The sequence below is a fragment of the Physcomitrium patens genome, chromosome 1 (assembly GCF_059467195.1).
Source record: "Physcomitrium patens ecotype Gransden chromosome 1, ASM5946719v1, whole genome shotgun sequence".
Taxonomy (NCBI): Eukaryota; Viridiplantae; Streptophyta; class Bryopsida; order Funariales; family Funariaceae; genus Physcomitrium; species Physcomitrium patens.
The window spans coordinates 18,449,919-18,465,056 of record NC_143410.1 but is presented as its reverse complement, the minus strand read 5'-3'; the positions used below and the strand labels follow the sequence as shown (position 1 = coordinate 18,465,056).

The following is a 15,138-nucleotide window of genomic DNA, read 5'->3' as shown; positions in this document are numbered from 1 at the left end:
GCCCTGGAATGGGACACTATCGATGGCTAAGAGGACCCATCAACTATCTTCGAAGAGAACAAAGATCAGAGTATGTAGCAAATACAATTCGCCGCATATTAGATTTTCTCAATATATAATCACCGCTCCTCGTGGAACTCGTCCCTAGAAGAAGGAGTAATGTCACGGACATACATATAATTACCTATATGAATAGATAAAAGTATGTAAAAGTAGGTTAATTGTGTAATACTTTCTAGAGAAGCTTCTTAGAAGCTTCATAGACGCTGCTTTGACTTTATAGGAGTCTATAGTTGACTTTTAGGTTAGAAACTTGGTCAACAAGTTAGCCATGTGCCACACATGTTGGAAGCTTAAAGAACAAGCTAACTACGTGGTCCATCCATAGAAAACTTGCCTTGCAAGCAAAGGCATGTGGCCTAGAAAGTCAACATATATTGGAGGTCTTATAGAACATCGCCACGTGGCTTCTAGTTAAATAGTATATATAGAGGCAAGAGTGAAGCCCTCTTCACTCTTGTCAACTCCTTTCTTGCTTCTAGTCTAGTTTCAAGGGTCTCTAGTTTTCTTGTATTTTGGCAATAGCCATTCCAGTTTCTTTCTTAATATACATATTTCTATTTTGTCCTATTTCTTTTTGAGAAAAGTCTCACTTACTCTTTAGCTTTCATCGAGTTCTTGTCCTTGACAACGTGCCACTACTTCCTTGGCTGTAGAAGCTTGAAAAAGTAGTTGGACAACATGTTGACTTGCTTCAAGTCTTGCATCACCACAAAACCTTTCAATAAATCCCTCAATTTTAGCAATTCTATGAGCTAATGCATTTAGTATATTTATAATAATATCTGACTTGGACTTAAGAAACTCAACCATACTAACGTCTTCACTTCCAGTCTTTATAAAAAAAAAAAAAAAAAAAAAAAAAAAAAAAATCTAAAATAATACCAATTTAGGAGGAGGATACTCCACAATTGCTCAAGTACTTGGATGCATTTAAGAAGAAGAATAATCCAATCTCTATAAAAGAAGAATTAAGTTCTAGTACTAATAAGAGAGTAGTCTCGATAAACTATCACGGATATATTATACATGAGACCAAATAAGAAGCTAAAGTAAAAAGTTTCAATATGAAAGCTAATAAGAACTTGATTAAACCAAATGAGTATAAAATCAATACCAAAAAGGTGAGCTAGAATTCTAAGAAATGTATTATCAAGACTAAGAATTTCTTTAACCTCAATTCCTATATATATTAGGTATTAAAAAGCTTCTCAAGAAGTTTTTATGTTGCTTGAAGATGAAGCAACTTTAAGAAACTTCATTAGAAATTCTTATTTTACTTAAAAATGAAGCAATCTTATGAAGCTTCTCAAACAACTTTCTTAATTCTTTCAGAACTTTTTAGAACTTACTAAAATATGCTAAAAATCTTTTAGAACTTTTTAAAAATCTTATAAGAATATTTTAAGAATATTCTGAAATCTTTTAGAATCTAATAGAATATTCTTATTTGATGTCCGTAACATACACAATATATATATAAAAATACGAACAAGATTATAATATATTGACATGTATAACATTTTTTTTTTTTTATATACTTTGTGCATAATACTTTAAATCTTCTTTTAGAGGATTCGTCAATTCAGCAAACCAAACATATATTCATTGGTCCAAATAATAATACTACCATATATTAATCAATTTACTTCTTAATAGTCATTTAAGCTTACATTGTGTATTCTTATGATTTACTATTATAGCAAGAAAATGACATTTTATATCTCTTTTATCAACATTAAAGTACTGAAATAAATTTAGTCCTTTAATAAAGTAGCCTTGCTCTATTAATTAAAAAAAATCATTATATGTTGAAAGTTATAAGCTTGTAAAGAGTTACATACTTTTGAAGTAATTATTCTTTCTTTATTGTGAAAGAATTTAAAAATACTTCTATAAAAGAAGTGCTTTGTAATATACTAGAAACCACAATAATTTTTTATTCTTATATAGACTTAGTTTTTAAATAACTAAAATCAATACCATTTGCCAAGAGATACATATATGCAAAATCTAAATTAGAAATTCACTCCATAAACAACAAATATGTCCAAGATAATCTAACCTAAAAATAATACTAAGTTCAATACTCAATTTGTTTTTGAATTGCAATATATGTTGCATATAGGTTTAGTTTTAAAAAGATTAAAAAAATAATACTTGGATATAGAAATTATTTAATAAGGACATATTTATCGAGCAATTACAAAAAATATTTGAAATCATAAATAGTATTCTAAAGTAACTTTCTATAGATTCCAAATCTATATCATTGTCATGGACATACATATCTATTTTAATAGTTACTTATATGATTAAGTAGCAATAGGTAAAAGTAGATTAATTTCATAATATCTTCTAGAAAAACTTCATAGATGTGATTTGGACTTTACACATGTTTATAGTTGATTGGCACATTAAAAACTTGGTCAACAAATTAGCCACATGTCACATGTATTGGTAGCTTATAGAACAAGCTAACTATGATGGAACATCTATAGAAAACTTGCCTTATAAGTTAAGATATGTCTTGCAAAGTCAATACATGCTGCAAGTCCTACAGAACATTGGTATGTAGCTCGTAGTTAAATAGTATATATGGAAGCAAGAGTGAAGTCTTCTTTATTCTTCTCAATACCTTTTTAGTCCATAATCTTCTTTCAAGGCTTTCTAATCTTCTTGTTTTTAGCAATAGCCATTCTAGTTTAATACTATATCATCTTTGAGTGATTTTTTAATCTTTTTGAGTGACAGAAGAAGGTATTGACCTTCTAATTTTTTTGAAGTTCATGTCCTTGATAAACACTTACATTAAGATTTAAGTAAATAAACCACAGACTAATAAGTTAGAAAGAAATTACAACACATTTTTTTCATTTGAGTGCTAAAAAATAATAATGATCTCTTTTACAAATACAAATGTGCAAAATTCCAAATAAACCAATTTTACACAAATTTTGATTAAAGATGAGTAATTGAATTTATCACTAAAAATAATAATAAACTAAAAATATCTTATCACATATTAATGATTATATTAATATATTCTATTAATTTTAATGCAATTAAAGATAATACAAGATTTAAAATATTAACATGTATTATTAGTAAATACTATTGTCAAATCCAATAATTTTTTTTTTAGGAATTGACCAAAAAATCTAAATAATTCTCTCTAATTGTTGATATATATATATATATATATATATATATATATATATATATAGAAATTAGTAGATAAAACTTCCATTCTATTTTGGTTCTAAGCATCATTAGAAGCAAATATATTATCCATATCTATGGTTGTTGGTTTTTTTTATGCTTATACTAAATATACTAGTTTTGCTCATGTTTCCAAATAGAAATGAGCCTCCAGCCACACTTAGAGTAGACCACATGCACTTTAATAAAACATCACTTTTAGCAAAGAAAGCAATATCCAATAATATATTTCTAAGGCTCTTCCTACTAAAAACTAATAGATGCAAAAAAAGATATTAAATAAAAATTATTAAAAAATAATAGTTAAAAAAGATTTATAATAATATTATGTATAGTGAGCACTTACTTTGTCATATTGTTTTAATGTGAGTAGTAGTTGTAGGATATTATAAGACTTTTATATATATATGCCAAGGGATTCGCAGAGGCATAACAATCAATGACTATATATAAAGATGACTAGATGCAATATTAATAGTTGATATTTTTACTACATAATCTATTGGAATACAATGTACTACAAGCCAACAAAAGATGATAAGAATAGTAAAATGGATTGTAGACAATTTTATCTAAATAGTAGTATGGAATATAAAATTGGTAGGTTTTGGTCCAAAAGACACAATCATCTTATGAATGTTATTATAAAAAGATCTCCAACATAATGATAACAACTTGTTCTTCTATTTTTTTTTTTTTATCATATTGCAATTCTAAAAGAGAATTAATAATGAACAAGTATTGTACTTTAAATAAAGCTCAAAAGAGTCTAACTAGGCAACAAGTTAAAAAATTATGAACCTAGGATTTAAATTATTATATTCTAATAATAAATATGAAACTAAATCTAATGAAGAAATCCTAATCATTGGCACATAAGTGTATAATAAAAAAAATATTTATTAAATCTAGTAAATCTTGGTTCAATATTTGCTTGATATTCTAAAGTGGTAATAACTTTGCTTTGATTTATGTATAATTGGAGGCATCTTTTTTTAAGAATTTGGGCTTGCTTCATAAAAATTAGCTCTTAAAATAGTCCTTGTAAAAAACTAAAATTCCAATGTAATTCTATAGAATATCACATATAGAAGTTTGATTTTTATTACTTAATTTTTAATGAATCCTAGCCTATAATTGCTAAACTAGCGTATGAGCAACTTGCATTGAAAACTTAAGCTTGAAAGTATGCTAAAAACAATGTTATTACTAGCATTACATTACATGGTAAGGATAAACTTCTAAATTGAGATTCATATTTCCAGAACCAATTTTTTTTAATTTGATAATTTGCTTTGACAAAAACTACATTATAAATTAGCAATAAAAATAAGTAGGAATTATTAACAATTATTGATACCAAAAAGAAAATTACATGCATTAGTTGATTAAGATTATATACTTCCAACATGCTACATTTTAAACTATCTTTTATATGTATATATATATATATATATATATATATATATATAGAATGTTTACTTGCCAAAAGCATTTAAAGTTTTTAGAATTTTGTATTCTATTTATTGTGTAGACTACAAAATATCATTAAAATACAAATAGATAATATGCAAATTTAATGTTAGGTTTGATATAGTTTAACTTGTAAGTACATAACTTTGAGTTTATCTTAAAGCTATGAAACAATATAAAATTTAAATACAACATATATTTAAATATCATTAAATAATAAAAATAAGAATAAAAAAATATAATTTTGATTTTCTATTTTTTTTATTACTATTGTTATTGTAAAAATCTAATAGAATGAAAATCAATATTTTAATAAATATATAATTTTTGAATTTTTGAATTTTTGAAATTTTAAATTGAAGAAAATAAATCAAAATCGAAATCAAATCATTTCTAGCATTGAAAATATTGAAATTACATTAACAAAGAATATCATAGTCAGAATAAGTGAATGAATTTAACGTCAAAAAGTTGGTCCTTGCTAAACAATAATTCTAGTGAAGGTTGCAGCAAATGTTTGATACTCATTCAACGATATTTTAAAAATGAGAAAGATTACTTTACGAATTATATTAACTGACATTCTTTCTCAGATTTACAAACAATCAGTATCATGAATTCAACAAATCATACACGAGTGAATAAGAAATTTATTGAAACAAGGCTAAGTCCAAAAATTCATTAAAATGCTTCAACTTAGGAACGGACTTTAGATGAAAAGTTTTATGATTTCAACATCCTAACTTTACTTTGTTATCTCATTCTTTACATATACCTCATTTGTATTTTAACACGTTTAATACAAGATCCAGATATGTACAATGTAAATATCTTTTGATAAATATATGAGAGAAAAATATCATGTAATTCCTGTTGAAACTGATAATACTTTTGACTATTTCATTAGAAATTAAATTACATAAAAGCTAAAAATGTTGGAACTCAAAATAATCTTTGTCGGTGAGAACAGTGGTACTGTCCTGTAATGGTTTATTAAAAAGTCTAAGCAAAAAATATATAAGGAAATCTGAGGAAAAATGCCTACATGATACTGAATGTTCCTAACTCATGAATTCCTTCTACAAAGTCGAGACTCACAGACAACCTTTTTGAAGTAAATAAACTCTTCTTTAATAAAAATTTAGCAGGTTCCAAAACCAAAAAAAAGTTGTCAGATTAAACAGTTTTGATTAGGACACAACTGTTACAGCACAATTGTGAGATCCCGTCCTTACTACTCTTTCACATGATTCCAAAATTTAGCTAGTAAAACATACAGAACCTTCAGCTTTTTAATACTTTTAAACAAAAAGTTTCAAACGTAAAATTAAAGAAGATGCATGAATTTGATCCAATCCAATGATTGATAATTAAATATCGATCACTTCTTGAAGATAGTAAGAACAATTTGAGAACATTGCACGTCAACTCAAACAAATTTCAAACTTCAATAACCTTGCAATAATTTCCTTCGTGATGGAAGGATGAATGCAATACTGACAATAGACAGAGCTTTACATGATTAAAAAGCTATTAAGCAATTCATGCTTATGAAACAATGTACTCATTTGGAGAGTTTTATAAGCTAATCAACTTCCTGAAGAGGAGGAGACACATCCGCATCAGTGAACTTGCCCTTGCCCTTGTCACCAGCACGACCCTTGCCTTTCCTCTCAAGAAGAGCCTTGCGGTCCTTGTCTAGCTTGAGCTTCGTAATCACTACATTCGATGCATCAATGCCGACATTCACAGTTGCGCCTACAAAGTTGCATCACAAGGTGAGGCGCCGAAACTAGTTGAAAACAACATGAACAAAAAGTAAAAACGAAAGTTGAAGCAATAAACTAGCTTAACCGATTTTGGCTGACTTGTTTGACCACGTATCTAGAGAGATTAACCCATACCATTGACCTTCTCACGAGTAATGCGCTCCACATGAATCACCCACTTGCGCCGGTAAACTTGGACGACCTTCCCTTCTCGGCCCTTGTATGTGCCACGCACAACCATGACTTCATCATCTTTCCTTACAGGAACAGAGCGCGCCTGTGGAGGAGGGTAAGCCTAATTAGTTGACCTTAAACAAATAAAGAAATAATTTAAGGACTTGATTCAACTGCTTTACAGACAGCTTCCGGCACTACACACACTTCGTATTTCTTGAGGCAGTTCAATTCAAACGTGCTACGGTGGATTCAGCCGTGCATGCTATTTAAAACCAATCCGGCAGCGACGGAAAAATGTAAAACATACATTGTACTTGTTCTTGAGGTCTGATGAGAGGGCAGCACTCATAAGAATGCGGCGTTCGCTGGAAGGGGCACTGAAATGTGCCTTTCGGGACTTGCGCCTAGAGCTGCTCACACCTGCAAAGGAAAACCAAATTACCTGAGACACAGTTAGTAGAGTATCTCGCAGGCGCAGCACTACACTAAAACAGTCATAAAAAACAACGAAAACACTGATTGAACTCTTTATAAAACACTCCAACGGCGGAAAAAAATAGGGTTTGTTCATGGCAAAACCCAAAGCTATCCACGTCCAGTGCGATCATTGTGCACAAAATGCGCTGGAAATTAACCTAGACTTTCCCATTATTTGTACAGAATTCATGTCAGACACCTCGAAAGAGAAAAAAAATAATCGATCCGCACGCGAACATATTTTGACACACAAATTAAAAGTCAGAACCGAAACCTAAACCTACGAAAATCAGAGTAAAGTGCAAACCGCAGCTCCAGCGCCTACTCAACCCATCCTTAAGCCTTTCACATTAAGTCATCACATCAAAAAGATAACGATTAAGTCATCCAATCGTTTTTATATTTTTCCAGGTCATGTGCTGCCTAGTAGACTCAAACTTCCAATGAAGATCTCAACATCGAATGACCGTCAACAGAAGAGCTGCTTGCCCACAAAGCGTCTCTAAACACATGTGATTTCGCAGGAAGCCGCAAGTCAGCCCAGAGAAACATCCAACAAAGCCCCGCAGACCCATGTTGCAAGAAGAGACTCGTTTCTCGAGCAGAACATCAGCCCTAAAAAAATTAAAAAACCAATATCTCATGAGTGAGGATAGAAAAAACTCACGGGGCGAGAACTTCATGGTGGCTGGCGACTCCTACGGAGAACGCAGCGTGGTGACCTCCTCGAGCACTGATGCAGGCCTTGGCTGTACTGGAAAAGATCAAAAACTCACAGCAGCGGCAGCTTTAGGTTTCGGGGACGACCTCCGAAACCATTATAATCAGGATGAATAAATGACATTCATTCAAATGAACTGATAACCAGTTATCAGAGTACATGGCGGATATATGAGACTAGAGTCCGGGTGTTTACCACAATCACGTCATGGTGCTCAAAGGGTTTCTGTCCGGGTGTCAATTCGAGAGATCTTCCCTTGCTGATGACACGGAACAAAGGGTGGTCGGTTGGCTATGGCTATGGCGGGGCGGCGACATGGCTATGGCGGAGAGTATTTTGGCGTCGCAGGGAAAGGGGATGGACGCCCGCTTGCCGCTGGTGTTGCAGCACATGTGGTCCAAGGCTGCTCACCCCGTTGAACAGGTGCCGCACGGAGGATCCCTTTTTGGATTGGAAGTGCGATGACAAAAGGCGTGGACATGAGTGTTATCGCTTCCTGGAATGCGTCAGGAAGATGATGGTGGTGTTGAAATCATCCCTGTAGATCGCTGCAGTACCCACCTGCATTTTGGGAATGCGGTTGTGCTCTCTGAGTTTGTTGTAAGTTGCTGTATTTTGTTTGTCTGTTTGTTTGTTTTTTTAATATTTTTGTAAAATCCTTTGATAGGTTGGGCGTTTTCTTCGTGGGCTTCTCAATTAAGGGGTATTTTACGATACAATTGTCGTCTTTTGCCTGCCACTTCGGGGTATCGAGTTTGGGGGTTACTGATGAATGCGGTTCTTAATAGAACGGTAGGTAATACCCTCACATGCCTTGCGCGTTTCTTTCTCTTTTCTGTCGTGACAGTTGAAAGCATATTTTAACTGAACTCGAATATGAATAAATATCTGTTCTTCATGTACGAGTTTAATCTTGGACTGCATATTTACAAGCAGTACTGAAATGACTATATCACTTGCATCATTTTCTATGCTCCAGTTCGCTTTCAGTAATAGCAGCCCATCACCAGATCACTAGTTGCTGAGGCAGATTTCTCTCCGCTCCGTATTTTGCACATACCTTCATGGTTTCCACATCATCTCAAGATTCTTGTGAGACCTACTTTACTACAGCGACTTAAATGAAAATCTAGCACACAACTACATATTCTTATGTGAAGATCTGAAGTCATAGATACAATTTCAATTCTTTGAACCTCTTGACTTAGGAACTACAAGCTTGCTACCAGAAAAACGTTCTGTTCTTGCTGTGCAAAGGCGTCAACCACATGCGCTATCACTCCTGTCCCTTCATAATGTATCCACCTATCCTTAACCTGAGAAACAAAAACCAAAGTACGAGCACATAGCAAGTAAAGTCATGTTCTAAAACTTAACAAGTAAACAATGATGTCTTTTGTTACACGTCTGTGCCAGGATGCTGAAGTCAAATTTACATAAAATGATGAACTCACAGTTATAGAATTGTGCGCCAAGAAGGGCCACAAAGCTGAGTGGAAGCTAACATCGACTTTGCGCCAGCTCACCTGCTGCAACCCCCGCACCATTTCTTCTGTATATGACAAAAGTTCGAATATCAATAATTGTTTTACTGTAGCATAGTGCCAGACCCCAGACAAGAAAACACTAAGCGGAACGAATGATAATGCTTAGAAGAGTCGGACAATGGCACAAAACCTTCAAGCGTGTCATGATATGCGTCAGCTTTCTTGCTGCTGGGAGAAGCTTGAGCCGCAGCTTTTCCTTGAGCAGACTCCTGCTGAAAACTAGGTGCATCGCTGTTCACTGCTGGATAGTAGGCTACATTTACAACATGCTTGTAACCATCCATGGAGACCCTGGGAGGCTGCAACCATCCAAATCAACTGTAAGTTTTTGTGTTATTCTACCAATTTTGAGAGATAAGGTACATTCTTTTAATCAGTCTAAATTCTAATATAAACAAGTCTACTCATTAGAAGTCCATTATTCGAGACTAAAGACATCTCTTGGCACTCTGTGTCAAGGCATAACAACCCAGAAACTACCACTGAAGAAGACAACGATCCATAACAAACCTTGGAAAGTTCGCTCTCGCGCCTGATTGAGGATGTCCGCCATCCCACCATGTCTGTCGGCAGAGTCAAATAAAACCTCCTTTCATTACGCACAAGAAAAACAGCTTGCACTAGAAAAACTGGAAAAAATATGAAGACCTGGTGAAAGAGTTCCTAAAGCCCAAAAACCAGGCTGTTATCTCTGTGATTATCACCGCTGAATCATATGCCTCCGATAAGCATGAGGAGGTATGGCTTCAGATTATTTATTTCATGATTCGAAATTTTCGGAACAGGAATGGTTTATTGGACCATCACCCTATAGACCTTCCATTTCAACCATTTTACGATTCCGAAAATCCATCCCAGACATAAGATCAACGAAGGAATCCGACCTAGCCAGCACCTAACAGCGAACATGAACTAATACTTTGCACAGAAACAATGTATGGATACGATCATAGCTGACATTCGCATATACCACTCTCGACTTGAAGGCGCGCAGCGCAGATCTGTAAATCGATCAACAATGCCACATTCAGTTTAGCTGACTTTGCACCTGACAAATACAATCCTAAGAAAGGTGTGGCTGTTCGGAAAATTTTCGCAAAATGTAACAAAAAAAATGAATAGAAACAATTGAAATTGTGTAAAGAGAGGACATACATAAAAAGACCCTCTGAGCAATCCGAGGCCATGCGCAGAAGCAGAGGAGGATCACTGGCCTTGCCGTCCGTTAAGAAAAGCTGTCTTCCTGTACGCCCCACAACAAAAGGAGCAATTGGAGCCGCAAGCTTTTCCAGCACTTGCACTCCTAGCAGGAATGGCAGCTGATGAAAGGAACTGCGGTCAGATTAACCACCTTCATCTTCTACCAACCAGGACATAGAATACCAATAAGTTGAAGGTTGTTTGAGTTGTAAGTTACCTGCTTCTTTCCACGTACACCCAAATGAGGACTGGCAAGAGTAATGTAGTTGACTGCTTCCAAACCAGCAATCTTAGGTTCTCGGCGAAGACGAAGTACGGGATGCTCCTCACCTCTGCTCTCAAAATCTTCCAAAGTGCTCATGTCTTCAGTTATATCATCTTTTGACGTATACAACATTGCCACCGCATAACGTGCAAAAAGACCGCCTAGTGAATGAGCTAGGAAGGATATACGCTTCAGGGACGGAACTTTCTCCACAATTCGCTCGATCTAATTTCAACACCCCAAACTACAATCAGTATGCCATGTTACATATCATAATAATACCCCCACCCTCCCCGCCTCCTGTCGATTGCCAAGAGCGTACATAGTATGTCGTGGGCGACATGATCATCATTCGTAGTAAACTTGGAAGTTTAGTACCTCTGAAGCGAGACGCCGCCCAGCATGATCAATACCACCAAGGGTGTTCAGGAACGAGTTTACAGCGCTTGCTGCAGGAGACACTAAATGCGCGTTCTTTAATACAAACCACAATTCAACATGTAAGAATGTTTAAAGCAACCAAATGTTATTCAATCGCTTCAACACAACGTCCACCTAAAATAGAAGCATGAAAAGAAGTGCTAATGGGAAGAAATGAGCAGAGCAGACTACCCCAACAATTACCATTAGCGGAATAGTACAAGATATTTCATCTCACAATCAGGGTGTTATCAGGATCTTACTTAGAATCCTTTAGAATATTAATCAAACATGCTGGGCGGGCGCAATGGACACTGAAAATACAACGAGGTTTGCACGGGAGGAGTTAGCACGTTACCGTGAATCAGGAACTTGTTCCCCAGGCGCCTCTGAAGCGCTTTTTGTACATACTCCCAGTCAGCAGGACTGCATTTAAGTAGACGATCATCAGGCGCTCAATGTTAGAACTGAAAGGAAAGAGATGACATCGCCTATGGTCTGCATCTGGAAATAACGAGAACTAAAGCTCCATGCAGAAACGTAAGGTCTACATAATATAGGATGTGCGAATATGAGGCATGTGCAAGATCATGAAAGGAAATCAAGCGAGGTGAGAGAGACCACCTAGAAAGAATCCCATGGACAAGTACCAAAAGATGTTCAGGCTGTATGTCGTCGCACTGCTGCCCTTTTTTACTGCGAGGCTGCATGGCGGGCAGATGTTCACTGATATTTCTGGAGCTCATCCCTTTCATATTCTCTTCATTACCCTCTCTCTTTCTGCCATACCCTGTTGCAATTTTACAGTAGCAGCTCTCATGAAGACAGTGACTTGAGAAAGATCAATGCACCAGTAAAAATGCTTGTACATTCAAACAAAAGATACTATGCCAATCTAGATGCCATGAAATATTTCGTGCCTGAATTTCATGGCAATTAGATTTTCAATGAGGGCGTTCTTATGTTCAGTTTTGTGGGACTCTGTTTGAAGTAGAAAATTGATAAGGTCAGTCTCAACTCCATGACAACGACCGTTCAACGACAAATTTGTAAATTTACCCTCGTGTCCCAAAACCTACAATGATTTGTCAATCGTCTCATTCCTCAATCAAAACCAAACGACTATCATGAATAAGAAACAAAAACTTGGTACAATTTTGAACATCCTGCATCGAAAATGTATGGATCGTCCAGTGTTCAGGTTCTACAATCGCTACCACAAATATAACCTCAACTGAATTAGAGCAGACCTTCATCGGCTGCAAAGGAGCGCCTCATTCGATTCAAACTAACCCCTGTCAATGACAGACATCCAGTCCTGCCTAACGGGAATCATCCTCTCATTTGAGTAGAGGTCAAAATGCAGGTAAGTAATGGTTGTCTAACATGTTGACCTCACAAGGTTACAAGTTAATTGCAGATTTGAATCACATGAAAAGTATAACGAGAGGTGCAATAATTTCTTGAGCATCATATGCGAGTAGTGGCGGATCGAACTAGAGAAATTCAATAAAACTCTTAGCTAATCGACAAGACAACATGGAACTACTTTGAAAATAGGTTCCTCGCCACGATTTGCTTGGGTTACACCAACGCACACCAAGCGAAGCAATCTCCTCTTCCCCTGGCCAATATAAGCAAAGCCTCTAAAAAAATATGCCGCAGATCATCATACCATATTCAAAAAAAGTACGGCGTCATAATAGAAAGGCACAGAATTTGAAACCTCTTGTGAAATGGCCGGACTTCTGTCACACTCACGAATCGTATCAAAAGAAACTCGTAAACATAGGTTATATACAGCGATCGATCTCCATCTTCAGTTCACAAGCACCTTCCACAGCGGAATCCCAGAAGGGGTTTGCTACTAATGGAATCAATTCTTCCCACCCAAATTACTTGGAAATTGGGGTTATCTCTTCTAAAGGCTAAGCATAACAGCAATCTGATACTGCTCTACACATCTTTCACAACCACAGTACCTTATCCTCGAAGATAAACTCTCATACCCAAATTAAGTTATCTCCAGCGTCCAGAAGCGAAAAGCACGCTTCACTAAAAGCGACAAACCAGGCGCTTCTCTCTCGTGCCAATCCAAGAAATTGGACTAACCGTTCAAACCCCTTCTTCGCTCCCTCCGAGCCGATCCTCACAGGTATCGAAAATTCACGAATCATCATTCCAGGACCCACCCTAGTCACGAAACCGCTGCCAGCTAGATGGGGAGAACACACAATGATGCTTTCTTTCTTGCAGCTTCGTAGGACGTCTAAATGACCTTCGACATATCGGGAATGATGCTCACCAAATCATGACGGCATCCCTGGTCCCAGCTCTGAACATTCTGAACATTCAGACGTCTGTGTGGTCCAAACCTTTCCCTCAGTCGCAGCAATGGAAAAGAAAAGAAAAGAGAAATAAAAAAATAACAGAAAAACCAAGAGATTGAAGAGTCATTTTTCATGCCTGTCAGGTCGTGCACCAGAAATCACGCCTTCTCAAAGCGTACATTAACGAGCTCCGCATTGATGGGAACGGCCCCATCTACTCCAAGTACTTAAGCATAAATAATCCCTTGGCACTGTGCCACAGAGGGAGACGGAATAAAATCCCCTCGTAATACACCTCCATCAAAAGTCCTTTCACAAGCCAAGAAATTATGAACACTAAAAACTATCAAAACGCCTGTTAAATCACCACATTGACTAACCCGTCCATCACGCATTAACGTCGCTGCAACATCGGAGTTAAGGCTACGAGCACCTTAAAAACGTGTTTGTCACTGCTTATCGTTTCGTCACTGATAAAAGCCGAAACAGAACGGCCTTGGCCGCCACTGTGGACCACTGCATTCAAGTGACTACGACGCCACACCCTGCCATGAGAGTAGTAGTGCATCCATCTTGGAAACAGGTTCTGAAGCTATCCCATCGAGACATGCGATTTCTGCGTCGGCATGGGACAATTTCAGCGCCATTGCGCGGGAGAGAGGCAAAGATCCACCGAAGCCCATTTCCACATGACCTCAGTGAAGTTTATACAGCGAATGGTGCTGATGCGGATGGTTTTGCACGTAGCGGATGGAATTTCACAGAAAGCGAAGCAAAGAAGCCAACCATGTCTGAGGGAGCCAGTTTTTGCCGCGGGCTGAAACTGGGGTAGAGACTCTAATTGGGCACGCCCCTGCAGCTAAGGCATTATCAGTCCCCTACCGATATTTATCATTTCCAAATAGTAATCCATCCAGCTTTAATGAATCTGAAGATGACCAGTCTACATTTTTATGATCATCGATGTCCTATTTGTTGGAACAATGATTTCTCTTGTTGTTTGTCATGGTATTAGAATTGCCATTCTGCCTAGTTTGCTTTTGAGCATTGTTCTTCTATGAAGTTTGTTTTGTTTGATTCTTTCCACTTCTTTTGTTATTACAAACATTGTTTGTTTGTTTGTTTGTTTTTTTCTATCAAAATTGTTTTTTCTTGTGATACATTAACATCTACAGACATTGTTTCTTCTATCAAAGTTATCTTTTTATGATACAATAGCATCTACCAGCCTTCTTCAAATCATCTCTTCAATGCTCATACCATTGTCCTTCTTTGAAATCTTATATCGCATCTGTACATTTGCAAAATAGCACATGATGAGTACTCACGAGAATGTATGTTCTAAAGAAACTATGTTGACAGAACTCAAGAACTACAAACACTAGGCCATGACGATGCAAAGTATTTAGGGGAAAAAAGATATATGGGACCTCATTGAACTTGAGAACAATTCTACTACAAACAACATCAATGACAA

General features: G+C 36.0%; 2 protein-coding genes across 8 annotated transcripts; both read right to left on the bottom strand.

The window, feature by feature from the left end:
- Positions 1-6,206: 6,206 nt before the first annotated feature.
- Positions 6,207-7,929, bottom strand: LOC112285018 (large ribosomal subunit protein uL24z). Its single transcript, XM_024525473.3, has 4 exons — positions 7,846-7,929; positions 7,009-7,121; positions 6,660-6,801; positions 6,207-6,513 (listed from the first exon to the last, which is right to left on the bottom strand). The coding sequence occupies exons 1-4, from the start codon at positions 7,859-7,861 to the stop codon at positions 6,341-6,343; spliced, it is 444 nt and encodes a 147-aa protein (XP_024381241.1). The 5' UTR covers positions 7,862-7,929; the 3' UTR covers positions 6,207-6,340.
- An 847-nt stretch (positions 7,930-8,776) lies between these two features.
- Positions 8,777-14,214, bottom strand: LOC112284988 (lipid droplet phospholipase 1). 7 transcript variants are annotated; one of them, XM_024525451.3, is made up of 11 exons: positions 13,798-14,214; positions 11,956-12,121; positions 11,690-11,757; positions 11,290-11,360; positions 10,864-11,136; positions 10,602-10,765; positions 10,392-10,447; positions 9,957-10,009; positions 9,577-9,745; positions 9,354-9,451; positions 8,777-9,215 (listed from the first exon to the last, which is right to left on the bottom strand). In XM_024525451.3, the coding sequence occupies exons 2-11, from the start codon at positions 12,084-12,086 to the stop codon at positions 9,111-9,113; spliced, it is 1,188 nt and encodes a 395-aa protein (XP_024381219.1). In that variant the 5' UTR covers positions 12,087-12,121; positions 13,798-14,214; the 3' UTR covers positions 8,777-9,110. The 7 variants fall into 7 exon arrangements, with proteins under 7 accessions (XP_024381219.1, XP_024381228.1, XP_024381193.1 ...); XM_024525460.3 differs by lacking the exon at positions 13,798-14,214 and adding an exon at positions 13,637-13,750; XM_024525425.3 differs by lacking the exon at positions 13,798-14,214 and adding an exon at positions 13,058-13,666.
- Positions 14,215-15,138: the final 924 nt, after the last annotated feature.

What these genes read in the sequence shown, in the direction of transcription:
- LOC112285018 (XM_024525473.3), bottom strand. An exon ending in ACCTCAAGAACAAGTACAAT is followed by an intron (nt 6,802 to 7,008) that starts GTATGTTTTACA and finishes CCTCCTCCACAG; the next exon opens with GCGCGCTCTGTTCCTGTAAG. An exon ending in TACTCGTGAGAAGGTCAATG is followed by an intron (nt 6,514 to 6,659) that starts GTATGGGTTAAT and finishes GCAACTTTGTAG; the next exon opens with GCGCAACTGTGAATGTCGGC.
- LOC112284988 (XM_024525418.3), bottom strand. Translation starts at nt 12,609, where the DNA reads ATGAGGCGCTCCTTTGCAGCCGATGAAG. An exon ending in CTCCTTTGCAGCCGATGAAG is followed by an intron (nt 12,122 to 12,581) that starts GTCTGCTCTAAT and finishes AAATTGCAACAG; the next exon opens with GGTATGGCAGAAAGAGAGAG. An exon ending in TGGCGCACAATTCTATAACT is followed by an intron (nt 9,216 to 9,353) that starts GTGAGTTCATCA and finishes TTTGTTTCTCAG; the next exon opens with GTTAAGGATAGGTGGATACA.